Source organism: Hypanus sabinus, unplaced genomic scaffold (assembly GCF_030144855.1).
Source record: "Hypanus sabinus isolate sHypSab1 unplaced genomic scaffold, sHypSab1.hap1 scaffold_234, whole genome shotgun sequence".
Classification (NCBI taxonomy): domain Eukaryota; kingdom Metazoa; phylum Chordata; class Chondrichthyes; order Myliobatiformes; family Dasyatidae; genus Hypanus; species Hypanus sabinus.
The window spans coordinates 292735-305367 of NW_026780455.1; the positions used below are offsets into that span (position 1 = coordinate 292735).

Below are 12633 nucleotides of genomic sequence, written 5' to 3' on the forward strand. Positions count from 1 at the left end.
ATGACATGCACAGAGAATAGCAGGACACTAGGAGGTGCCATTAGCAGAAGGCAAAAAAAAATAAATGACGATAGTTCACCGAAATTGACACGGCGCAGGAAGATAACTGGGCGAACTCCTGGAGATCCGCTGACCAATTCGAACCGGCGGAATTTCACACATTACGTCCCTGAACGGATTGTAAAGACGTCTGCCTCACTTTCAAGGACATTGCTACGAATTTTCTTGGTATAATGTTTTTATTTGCACGTATGTTTAATTTCCGTTTGTCAGTCATAGGTTTTGTGAGGTTATTCCCGATTTTATGCTGTATTTCCCCAGAAATAAATGCAGGTTAATGAATCGCAAGGCCAGATAAGTACTATGATAATCAATTTATTTTCACTTGGACTTTGACTTTACGAGACCGTTAAAATCTCTGGGAGCTTACATAAGATGCATCATCGTTATTCGCTGGGGGTCGGAGAGATTAATCTCAAATTATAGCAGTTCATGTTGAGGGACATATGCTTATACTGGGATAAAGTGAGACAGGCGAATTGAGTTGCTGCAAGACGGGGAAGAGTAGGTTACGTTTGCTTTACTATACAGTAAAGCTTTAAGAATGCATTGAGTAAACGCAGGTAAATAGAATTAGAGTTTACAGAGCCCCGTAGTACCATAACTCCAAGCCAACAGAGGGCGCTCTTCGACCAAATGTTGCGATATTGATTTCTAGTTTGGCAGCTACCATTCACCCACCCTGTCAGAACACCACACAAGACCACGTCTTCTGAACCACCACATTCATGTCTCATTGCGCTCACTGAGGTTGTCTCCATCTCGTACGGAGCGATTACATGAAGCGAAAACATCAAAGATCCAGGTGCGCTTCATACAATTATATCGAAGGCATCATCTCAGGAGACAGACAGAAGGATGGATACAGGTAGGCACATAGATCACCAAACCACAGGCAGAGAAGAGATAGATGAATAACTCTCTAGAACTAATACAGCTATGAAGACGACAGGGAAACTTGCCTTTTACCAATTATTCCCTTTATACGGGAATTCAAACGTTTGAAACGATAATCATGATAAGATCCTTTGCAATTTTTTTTCCCTGTCCCCGTGCGACGTCTGTCAATGGAGGAAGGGCTGGCGCGCCGTTGTCTGCATTTATGTTGACGGTACCATTTAAACTGATGGACGGAAAGACGGATAGAGGTGGAAAAATGAGTAGATACAGTCGGACAACAGGAAGCTAAGAGACAGATAAACAGCGCTATAATTTTAATAGATCGATGAAGACGACACGGAAGTTTAACTTTCACCAGCTACCCAATCGGCTTTGTATTATATCGTTTCGTTTCCTGTTTCCGAGCTACGCCGTTCAGCGAGGGGAGCGGGCGGGTGGGAGAGGCTGGTGAGCCAATCATAGAGAAGGTGGTAGGGTGATGTAAAATAATCCACAGTTTTAGGCAAACATCGTTTCTATCTTCATCTTCAAGACAGATAATTCCGCTCCGAATCGCAAGTTCAGGATGATCCTGATACTACCGCTGGTGGCCTGGTTCCAACGTAAGGAAACGTGGCCGTCTATGGTATTGATTCCTTCGTCTCTTGGTCTCCTTTTGTCCGTCTCGCATTGTCCCAGCTACGTTTCGGTTCAATTTCATTTATTCTCCTTCGTCTCCATTTCCTTAATTTTTTTTACCGCATTTTTACCCGTTTCCCAATTGCATACTGCCATTATTTTCCTTGGCATCTTCCCCTCGATATTTTTTGCTCGCTCTCTCGGCTTTCTCGTTCCCTTCATTCTTTCCTCTCTTTCCTCTCTGTCTTTTGTTCGTTTCTCTCCCCATTCTCTCCCCACCTCCTTTCGTGTTAGCAGGAGTCGACTTTGAAACAATGAACAGTACCTCATTACTCACTCTCTCTCTCTCTCTCTCTCTCTCTCTCTCTCTCTCTCTCTCTCTCTCTCTCTCTCTCTCTCTCTCTCTCTCCCTCTCTCTCTCTCTCTCTCTCTCTCTCTCTCTCTCTCTCTCTCTCTCTCTCTCTCTCTCTCTCCTCTCTCTCTCTCTCTCTCCTCTCTCTCTCTCTCTCTCTCTCTCTCTCCCTCCCTCTCTCTCTCTCCCTCTCTCTCTCTCTCTCTCTCCTCTCTCTCTCTCTCTCTCTCTCTCTCTCTCCTCTCTCTCTCTCTCTCTCTCTCTCTCTCTCTCTCCCTCTCGCCATTTCTGAATTACACTCAGCATCCGGAGGCTTTTTTGAATAACATTTTCTTCCCGCTTTCTGTTGCAGAAGCGAATTCGGAGATTATCCGCCATACACCCTCCGTTGTTTCCCAGTCTCTCGGCGAGGCGGTGACGCTCCAATGCATCATTGAGGATGGTAAAATTTATCAGCTATACTGGTACAGACAGTACCCGGGGAAGGAGCCGCAGAACCTATTCTACTCCATGGCTGCTCGAAGCGTGACCCCGGACACGGAGGTGGAGGGGTTCACCGCCAACCGGCCGGAGTAACGCCGCCTTCACTCTGAGCGCCGCTCGCCTGCAGCTGAACAACACCGGCACATATTTCTGCGCTCGCAGTCTCCACAGCGCCTGACCACGACGGAAGCCTCGAGCAAAAACCCCAACAGGGCAGGTGTCGACGACAGTAATTTCAGAATGAAAGGTAATAGTTCACAGTCTGAAAAGGAAAACGCAGACAACGGCACGGCAAAGACCGCATGATGCCGAAAGAAATTATTATTCCCGTATGTTTAGATATTTAGGATCCACTTACGGTTGCACGCCATGGTGCTTTCTCATGGATTGTTCTGACTCCCCTTCCCACCCCCCACAATTACATACGAGTGCTGGTTAACTTCATGCGCATGTCCATCTTTATCACCTTTCAGATCTTCACGATGATCCGAGACTCCTGCAGGAGGCGCTGTTGAACCACGAATGCAGAGTCCTCGGTCGGCAGAGCACCTGCGTGTTAAAAGCGTCTCGTTGTAGCTGGGTTCCTGAATCATTTTCTATAATCAAGCTCGTGGCTTGCATTCACAGGCTTCATGAGGGGCTGGCAGTTCTACTGGGTTTACAATATAACAGTTACCTTTTCAATGACAATGACGTGATATTCATCATTCAGCCCCCCTCCATCCTTCCCCCGGTATATGGCTCAGTAATAGCTTCCTTTTCTGTGATCGTGAAATGCAATAGAACAAATGAAAAAAAAGTACTTGACAATCAACGGACGAAAGAGGGAAGACTGTGCAAATGCAATAAATAACTAAACCGATAGAAACATACATACATTCTGATAGACAGATGGATAGATAGATAGATAGATAGATAGATAGATAGATAGATAGATAGATAGATAGATAGATAGATAGATAGATAGATAGATAGATAGATAGATAGATAGATAGATAGATAGATAGATAGATAGATAGATAGATAGATAGATAGATAGATAGATAGATAGATAGATAGATAGATAGATAGATAGATAGATAGATATAAAGATAGATAGATACATTCTGGATCAATAAATACATAATACTGAGGTCGTGTTCAGTGTTGCGATCTCTGAACTTACCAAATACTGATACGGGAGTTAGTTGGCGAAAAGGAAATGACTCTTACTGAACCTGTGGGTGTAGGACCTAAGTCTTCCCCGTACCTCTATCCCGATGGTCGCGAAGATAAACCTGGGATGGATGACAAAATGCAAAACGATGGGAGGCTGTTTGCCATTGAAGAAAGAGAGAAAGAACAAATAAGTGTGCGCGTGCGTGGAAAAGCTAACACGTCATTCACCTGAGCAGGTGTTATCCCTCCGGGTTGTTCCGGGTTTCCGCACAGAGACCAAAGTAGCGGCTGTCCCGTGATTAGGAAAGTTAAAATAGATTGGTTGCTGGGCGAACCTACTCTGTCGGTCGGAAGGAGTATTCAGTGCTTCACGTCCAAATAAATACCAGAGAAGGCTTGGCCGAACCAAGGGAGACGATTTTTGACACCATCCACCTTTCTTTCTCCTTCTTGAAAGAACTTCATGGTGTCATGAGAGCAATCGTGGTTAATCACAAATAAAACAACGTGAAAATTGTGATTGTTTTGTGTAAGTTGGTGCAGTAGCATAATTTCTTCCCTTCAAAGAGCTTTGTGAGAGAGCACAAGACGACTGCCTGTTCACATCGTCGTCCCTTCCCGGCATGCCCTTCATCTGTTCCGTCCGCTCACTGTCACACGACAACTCCCCACAAGCCTTCCCCCATTCTCCTCCAGTAGCCGCCCTGCTCCCCCACTCTGCCCTGTAATCTTGTCTGGTTGTTTCCTCCCTTTCACCAAATAACTAACACATTTCTCACGTGCTCCATTCTTTTCCTTTGTTGGGTCCACATCTTCAACTATTCCCCACAGCAGCTGCGATCTGGGCAGGTGTGCTGGCAATGTCGGCCCCAGGTGCGCGGGAAGAGCAGACTCTGAAGGAGAGACGGCGAAGAGTTTATTCATGGGATTTCCAAAAGAATATTGGACGCCCCGGCCGAAGAACAAAGCGAGGCGCAGCATTCAACCTAGGAAAACTAGGAACCAACGATCAGCGCTGATCAGGTTCCGTTTGTATAATCTGTCTAACACTGAATTTCTCAGTCAATCAAGGTAAATAACATTTAAATGGAAAACACCAGGAGAAGTCATTACACAGAGCGAGTCAATCGAGATATAAACAGAAGGGGACTTTAATCGATTAAAGAAACCCTTGGAGCCCGACACCCTCTGGCTCCCCACACAGGTCCGGAGAGCTTACTACACGGTGTAACGCGGCTCCTGTTGCCACCGTCTCGTGTCTCCAGCTGGCGGTGTATTATGTCGACAGCTCCCAATAGCCCAGAGTTGCACATGCAATGCTAGATCTCACTGTGATCTTACGGGTGCTCTTTGCGTGCGGTGGTACTTTAATCGAACATTACAGCCGCCCTGTCTGCTGCCCGGTTAACTGGACCGTGAACGTTAACCTTAATTTCATAGCTAAATCAGCGAATACAATTTGCTGCCTTCCACATTATCATTTTCCTACAGACACCAGAAAGCGATTACGGTGATCAGTCGCTGTTAGTCTGCACATCTCCTTCAGGCACCGATACCTCCGAAGCCTCTCTGACACAGGCCCTCACCACGTCCTGCTCCTTCAGTTTCTCTGTCAAGAGCTACACGCTCATGCGGTAGACCTGATTTTCCTGAAATATTAATGTCCCGCAAGGTCTTCCGTACCGAAAACGAAAAAAAAAAATGTTTTAAAAGGACAATATGGAGGCCTTCTGCCGCCATCCACTTCAAGCTTCGACATCCGTGCAGATCTTCTGACCTCTGCTCTTGAAATGTGTGGTTGCTTGAGTATCCGCAGGGGGAGCTGACTCAGGAAGGCAACGACCACCATGAAAGAACCCCCCCCCCCCCCGACCACCACCACCATCCGGTCTGTGCCTTCTCCCCGCACCTCCCACCGGGGCAGGAGGAAGAGAAGCTGAATTCCCTACACACATCGTTCAGGGTCAGCGACTTCCCTTCAACCATCCGGTTCCTGAACCGACCGGCCCAGCCCGGATCGATCCCTCAATACAGCGAAACTGTGAGGCACTTGGCAAAAAGGGGGACTTTGTTTCCGATGCCGCCTGTACCAAAAAAAGTGGCCACTGCCTGTCTGGCCCTTTTCTTCTGCCACACTCGCCCATCCACTTCCTTAAAACAACCAGCGTAATGAAAGATCCCAGACACAACTCGAGCAGAATCACTCCCGTTTGACTTCCGACTCTCCAACAGGCCGTTTGTACGAGAGGAGTCTGCAATAATGTGGACTCTCCTCTTCACCACCTACCCAATTGTGGTCCGTATGGTCCGGTTTCTCTGTTTAACTCCAGACTCGTGGCACCACAAGCTACCCTAAGATTAATTTCCGGGCATTTACAGCAGATGGGTTAAAATATAGGAATGGAGCCATTGAAAAAAGATGGACAAACAATTTCTAAATGAAGGCAAACTGTGCATAGGCACAATAAGCAAACAACGTTAAATTTGAATGTAATAAATATCATTGAGATCAGAGTCTGCGAAAAATTTAAAGAGATTCGCTATGTTTTTCAAACAGTCAGATGGTGAGCTGAGTGAAGTTGTCAACACTGAGTCAAGTGCCGGAACCAGTGAGAATAACTTCATTCACCTGAACACTGAAGGAAACGCGATGGCGACTACATTCCGCCTTGCTCTGCGTTTCTGCCGAAGGCCGATTACTTTCTGGCACAGAGTTGATTCCCCGATCACGGAATCGTAAGTAGGTAACTGGCAGCTCTAATCTGGTAATGCATTTATTTGGAGTCATTTACGGTGTATTCGGAACCTAATTCCCATGGCTATTCCTGGGATGCCCGGACTGTCTTACGCAGAGAGGTTATAGAGACTGGGATTGTACACGCTGGAATTAAGGAGATTGAAAGGGATCTGATTGCAACTTATAAGATTATTAAGGGATTGGACAAGATACAGGCAGGAAATATGTTCCAGATGCTTGAAGATTCCAGTACCAGAGGGCATGGTTTGAGAATAAGGGGTAGGTCATTTGGGATAGAGTTAAGCAAAAAAATTTTCTCCCACAGAATTCTGGGGTGCGGAATGCACTGCCTCAGAAGGCAGTGGAGGCTAATTTTCTGGATGCTTTCAAAAATAAGCTAGATAGGTATCTTAAGGATATGGGAATCAAGGGATAATGGGAATCAAGGGATATGGGGACAAAGCAGGGACCGGGTATTTATCGTAGATGATCAGCCATGATCTCAGAATGGGGGTGTAGGCTCGAAGGGCCGAATGGTCTACTTCTGCACCTATTGTCTATTGCCTATGGTCTATTGTTATTTCCTCCCAGCTTGGAATCATCCAAACTTGCCTGTAGCGCGCATGCGTGGAACTCGGGTCTCATCACAGCTTGTCAGCACTGTAAACCGCTCCAAAGAGGCAAATATATTTGCGGAAGTGACACGATTGCCACGGAGCCAATGGGAGAATTGCTTTCTCAGGCCCACGCAGATAGACTTCCCCGTGAGCTGAAACGGAACATCACTCGATTCCACACAGCGGAGGTATCCTCGCGCTGTAAATTATGCTGACGGCCAGGCTTTGCATTCCGCTGATCGCGGCGGTGATCCCGGGTAAGTTAAAACTGCAGGTCTGGGGTCAGGGTGGTAAAATGCCCTTTGTGGAACGGCGAGGTGCAGTTTCGAACGTGGTTCTTCTTGGTAGATTTTCTCCCCAAGAGGGCCAATGATTTGATGTCTCCCTTTCAACAAATGACAAAGTGTTCCATGACAGATATGTAACGCGCTTGTCAGAGTGACCCCCTCCCTGTGAGGTCCTTCAGTTCTGCCACGAAGCTCTGAGAGGATATCGGGGGTTTCTTGTAGGATGCGAGGGGAATTGAAATCAGAACAAATGTGTGCTTCTTAAACGGCATTTTACCCCGGTTCGTCACTGCGGTTGGATGGATCAGGTTTTGCCCCGATTTTGATTCCGTGTGCGTCAGCGTTTGGGTGTCTCATCTCACAGCAGTTCGTTGTGTTGATCGCTGAGCGGCCGGTGTCTTTCGGGAGTACAAGCCTCTTCTCCGCAGTCATTGTGTTTGCGTGTCGGCGCTACAAGAAAGAAAAGGGGGGCAGAGAGAGAGAGAGAGAGAGAGAGAGAGAGAGAGAGAGAGAGAGAGGAGATAGAGAGAGAGAGAGAGAGAGATGAGTTGAGTTAGGCTATTCATCCCATCGAGTCCGACCCCACCATTCGGCCAAGGTCCTCGGGTTAGGATCGTACATCACGCCTATTGCACATCGCACAACAGTGCGAATCTCCGGGTTAATCGGAGAGTGGCCATGTCTGTCGATAACATCAAACTCTTCCATCAGTCTTGCTTCCGCGCCCTTTGATGATCAATTGAGGGAAATTCGAGTCTAATCTGATTTGTGTCCTACAGGGATTCTGACCGCCTACGTGGAGCCAATCGCCTTCCTCCCTGTCAATCGCAGAGGGAGAGCCGGCCACTCTCTCGTGTACGCTGCTGAATACGGGCTATCCAAGTATGTACTGGTACAGACAGCGATCCGGCCGGGCAATTGATGTTCTCTTCTATTCTGCTGGGCAAGGTTCAGCTATGAACTACACATATGAATCCTACGCGGCGACAAGACCCAGCGACACGCTGTTTAAAACTGGAACTGAGCCGGGGCACCGTCCTCCCCACTCCGCGTCTACTTCTGCGCTTGTAGTAGCGCACAGAGCTTGAAGTAAAGGTTCTCTCAGTACAAAAACCTTCCTGTTTATCACAGGGATGGTCAGAGTTCCTGTTCCACCACTAGGTGGCAGCACAGGATTGTGTTTGACAGCCACGTATTCTTTCTCGAACCGACAACAGTTGTCTAGTTTTTTCCTCCTGCTCCATTAACCCCCAATATCACAGAGACAAGAATTCTACTTGATATGGCAACTGCTCTACAGTTACCAGCACGTCCACACAGCTCAGTCGATCGTGGAAGCATCCCCTGTATAACAATTCCCTTCTGTCAGAGGAGCGTAGTAACGAGCCTCCAGTCGGGCGGAGGACTCAATGATCTGAATGTTCATACCAACAGTCGCAAGGGCAACCTGTTCTCCCGCTGTTATTGAACTCTCGAGTGGCCCATTTTTACGGGACGATGGCAGATTGACGTGGACCGCTGACGTCTCGATGAACCTCATTATTGTACTGTGCACCTGTTCCGCTTTCTTTCTTTAGCTCTTAAACTTTATTGATGTTTCCTATTCTACATCAGTGCTCCGTGTACTGACTTTATATCTGTGAACGATCTTGTGACTGCATCTCGTTAGAGGTGACAATAACAAGTCGGTGTTAATACCAGCAGCGGTACCCGCCATCGCTGCTGACTGACCCGCTGGAGTTTTCCTACTACATTGCCCATGACACTAAATTCAGCGATAAAACAAATTGTCACGGGTGAACACGTGGATCCGCGAACCTCAACCCTACCTTAGCTGATACATTAAGTGCCGTCCACTCACGATTGAAAAGACCCATGGCATTACCATCGGCTACTAGGGACCGTCGCTAGAATGCAGACAGACTGAAGGCTGGATATCAATAAGGCCTTCCTTGTGTTTATTCATATTCGGCCAATAATCCCGAGTCTGCTGCAGAGGGCGCTGTTGGACCATGAAGCATCTGATGTGCAGATCCGTCTGTCGGCAGAACAGGGGCATTTTGACGGGACTCTGAGATGTCGAGTCGTGAAAACTGTCCTATCATCGGGCAGAGGCTTTCATTCGCAAGATTTCTTGTGCTGCTAGCTCTTATGCATCCACTGCAATTCAACAATTGCGCTGTCAAAAGGACGGCGTGGTAATCAACGCTCAAACTCTACCACCCTATCCCTTGGAAATGATGCGGCGGTTTCTTCCACGGCTTTGAACGCTTTATCTATTTCTATTGCAGTTAACAAGGATTACGTCAACGAGTAATGAGTAATTCAGGTGGACAGAGAGAGAGAGAGAGAGAGAGAGAGAGAGAGAGAGAGAGAGAGAGAGAGAGCCAGCAAAGTGGGGAGGTGGACAGACAGTGAAAAAACCGAACGGTAGTGAGATGGTTTGATAGATTGAGTGAATAGATACATAGACGGCGAGATGAAGGGAGAAAATGGAGGAAAGAAGTATGAAAGTCGGAAAGTGAAAGAAAATGGAAAGAAGATTGAAAGAAAGAGAGGGAGAGAGACAGACAGAAGGAAAGAAACAACGAAAGAGAATGTATAATCAACGTAAGTGCAGCTTTCCACATGATACCCCGAGATTCGATTTGAGACAGGTACTCACAGTATAATAAATAAATACAATAGAATAAATGGGGAAAAGAAATTACACACAATGATAGAAAATGAAGCAGCGTTATAAAGATAAACTGGGCAAACAAACAAAGAAATACATAATTCAAAAAATAGGCAGATAGATCGATACATAAATACATAAGCAAATAAATAAATAAATAAATAAATAGACAGATAAGTAGATAGAAAAAATAAATAATATATATAAAGAACGATAAGTAAATATATAAATAACTGGTAGACGTTAAAAACAATACATTGATAACACGAGGTGCAGGAAGTGAGTCCTGATCAATGTCGTGATCAGTGAATTTACCAAACACTGGTAAAGGACTGTGCTGGTTGAAAGACTGTAACTCTTCCTCATCGTGGTCGTGTGGGTCCTGAGGTTCCTGTACCTCTTCCCGATAGCAGCAGCGAGAAGAGAGTTTGGCCTGCATGGCGAGTGTCCTTATCGATGGAGGCTGCTTTCTCGTCTCTCGATGCTCCCATGTGGATATGATAATTGATCAGGCGGGCCTCTGGTGGACTGGGCCGCATCCACCACAATGTCCCAGCCAAACCCAGAAAGGCTGAGGCGTTGCCGTGCATTCTTTGGAATTAGAATCGAATCGATTCCGGCCATGCACGTGGAGCAGTCGCCGACTTCTCTGCCGATTATAATGGGACACAGATCAACGCACACCGCGGAACACGGGCAACACCATTTTCTATTCGTACAGACAGGGACCCGACAAGGCAGAAGTAACTCTCTTCTATTCCGCCGGGGGAGCTCGAATCAACAGATACACATCTGAGACCTACACGACCATGGAAACCAGCAGCAGTTCCTCGCACTGTCTCGCACACTCACCCCGCCATCTATTTCTGCGCCGAGAGTAGCGCCCAGAGCCGGAGAAGGAGAGTCACAGCTGACAAAATTCTTCCGCGCTGTCGCTGCAACACTTGGGGTCAGAGAAAAGATTGACTTTCTGTCTCGACCGGATGGCTGGTGCTCCCTCGAACACTGTTCACTGTCTCTTCCACCAGACTCTGTACTTGCTGGCATTTTGGATCAGCCAATATGAAATGTCACAATCGGCTGCTGTTCCCGCATACCATCCGTCTGCCCCGGCCGTTCCCCTCCGTACAGCATCCAGGCGGCTTTTCTCCATTCGCCCCTTGTCGCAGCCCTACAGACACCATTTGTCCTCTAATATTCTCTTGACCTTTCCTACCGTTTCTCAAATAGGCCGCTTATTTTGAGGGTATGGTGAAGTGACGTTTAGTTTCTGCAATCGAAGCAAAACACGGTTGAAGCTCCATTATGGTTGCGTAAACCCTGACCTCGGGAACATTGGCCAATTATTTTAAACCGGGTTCCCATTAATGTGCACCTCCCAGCTTCAAACCGTCCGAACGTATCTGCATTGCATGAACTCACCTCGGGTATCATCGTCAGTCCGAAGGTGTTCACCGTAGCGGAAGTGACGTCATCTCCACAAAAACAACGAGAATCTCGTTCCTTCATCAGACCACACAGACAGACTTCCCTGAGAGTTGGCTCTGAGCTTCACATAGAGGAAATATCCTCATCCTGTAGATGATGGTGCGGAGGATTGTTCGCCTCCCGCTGATCGTGGCGATGATCTCACGTAAGTACAAATCACAGATCTCGGGGAAAGGGTGTGGAACGACGTGTTTCAGCATCGTACGTGGTTGGGCTTGGCAGATCTTCTGGACATGAGGCCGAAGGTTTGATGCCTACCTTGCTACTCATGAGCCGAATGTGAAAGCGCCTTCCCACTGATAAATCCTTGCCGCGCTGGTCGAACAGACCCGATTGAAATTGCGCGTTTCCTTCAGTTTCGCTAGGCTTGGATGGGGGTATCGTGATTACTCCGAGGGTGTGTGGGGTTCTGCGCCAAAATTGAAACTAGACCAAATGAGAATATGCTTAACGACATTTAACCCCGCTTCCTCGTTGCGGTTCGAAGAGTCTCGTTTTATCTGAATTAGAGGGCATGTGTGTCAGGATGCTGTGTTGCGCCAATTTCACGGTGCAGAATAGTGTGAAACTTCGGGTTAACCGGAGAGTGGACAGAATATTTTGGGAACGCCAGCCCATTCCTGCTGTCAAGATCACACGCGAACTGATCAGCCATTCAGGGAAATTGGAGATTAATCGATTTTCTGTTTTACAGGGATTCTGACCGTGTTCGTTGACCAGTCGCCTTCCTCCTTATCAGTCGTAGAGGGTGAGATGGCCAGCGTCTCGTGTACGCTGCTGAAAACGGACTATACACGAATGTATTGGTACAGGCAGCGACCCGGCCAGGCAATAGATTGTCTCTTCTACTCTGCTGGACAAGGTTCGGTCACGAACTACACATCCGATTCCTTCACGGCTACAAGACGCAGCAGCACTCTGTTTAAACTGGAATTGGGACGGGCATCGGCCTCCCACTCCGCCGTCTACTACTGCGCTTGTAGTAGCGCACAGAACTTCAGATAACGAGTCTCCCACTACAAATACCTTCCAGCCTGCAGCAGGGAGGTTCAGTCGCCATGTTGTACCAGTAGGTGGCAGCACAAGACCATGTTCGGCTGCTCCCTTCTGTCAAGAACGAGCTGCACTCGGCTGCATTTCCGCGCGTGCACCTGCTATGTCAGATATCACATCGACGAGCAAAGGGGCTTTGATGGATAACGCACTGTTGTACCATCTGCTCTGCAATTGACAGCGGGAAACCGGAGAGGGCCCTA

At 47.4% G+C, this 12633-nt stretch overlaps 1 gene segment (V, D, J or C); it reads left to right on the forward strand.

Annotated features, from left to right (window-relative positions):
* The first annotated feature begins 11473 nt into the window (after positions 1–11473).
* Positions 11474–12382, forward strand: LOC132387909 (T cell receptor beta variable 30-like). The segment is given in 2 exon segments: positions 11474–11522; positions 12072–12382. Coding segments are annotated over 2 exon segments (360 nt in total).
* The last annotated feature ends 251 nt before the right edge of the window (positions 12383–12633 follow it).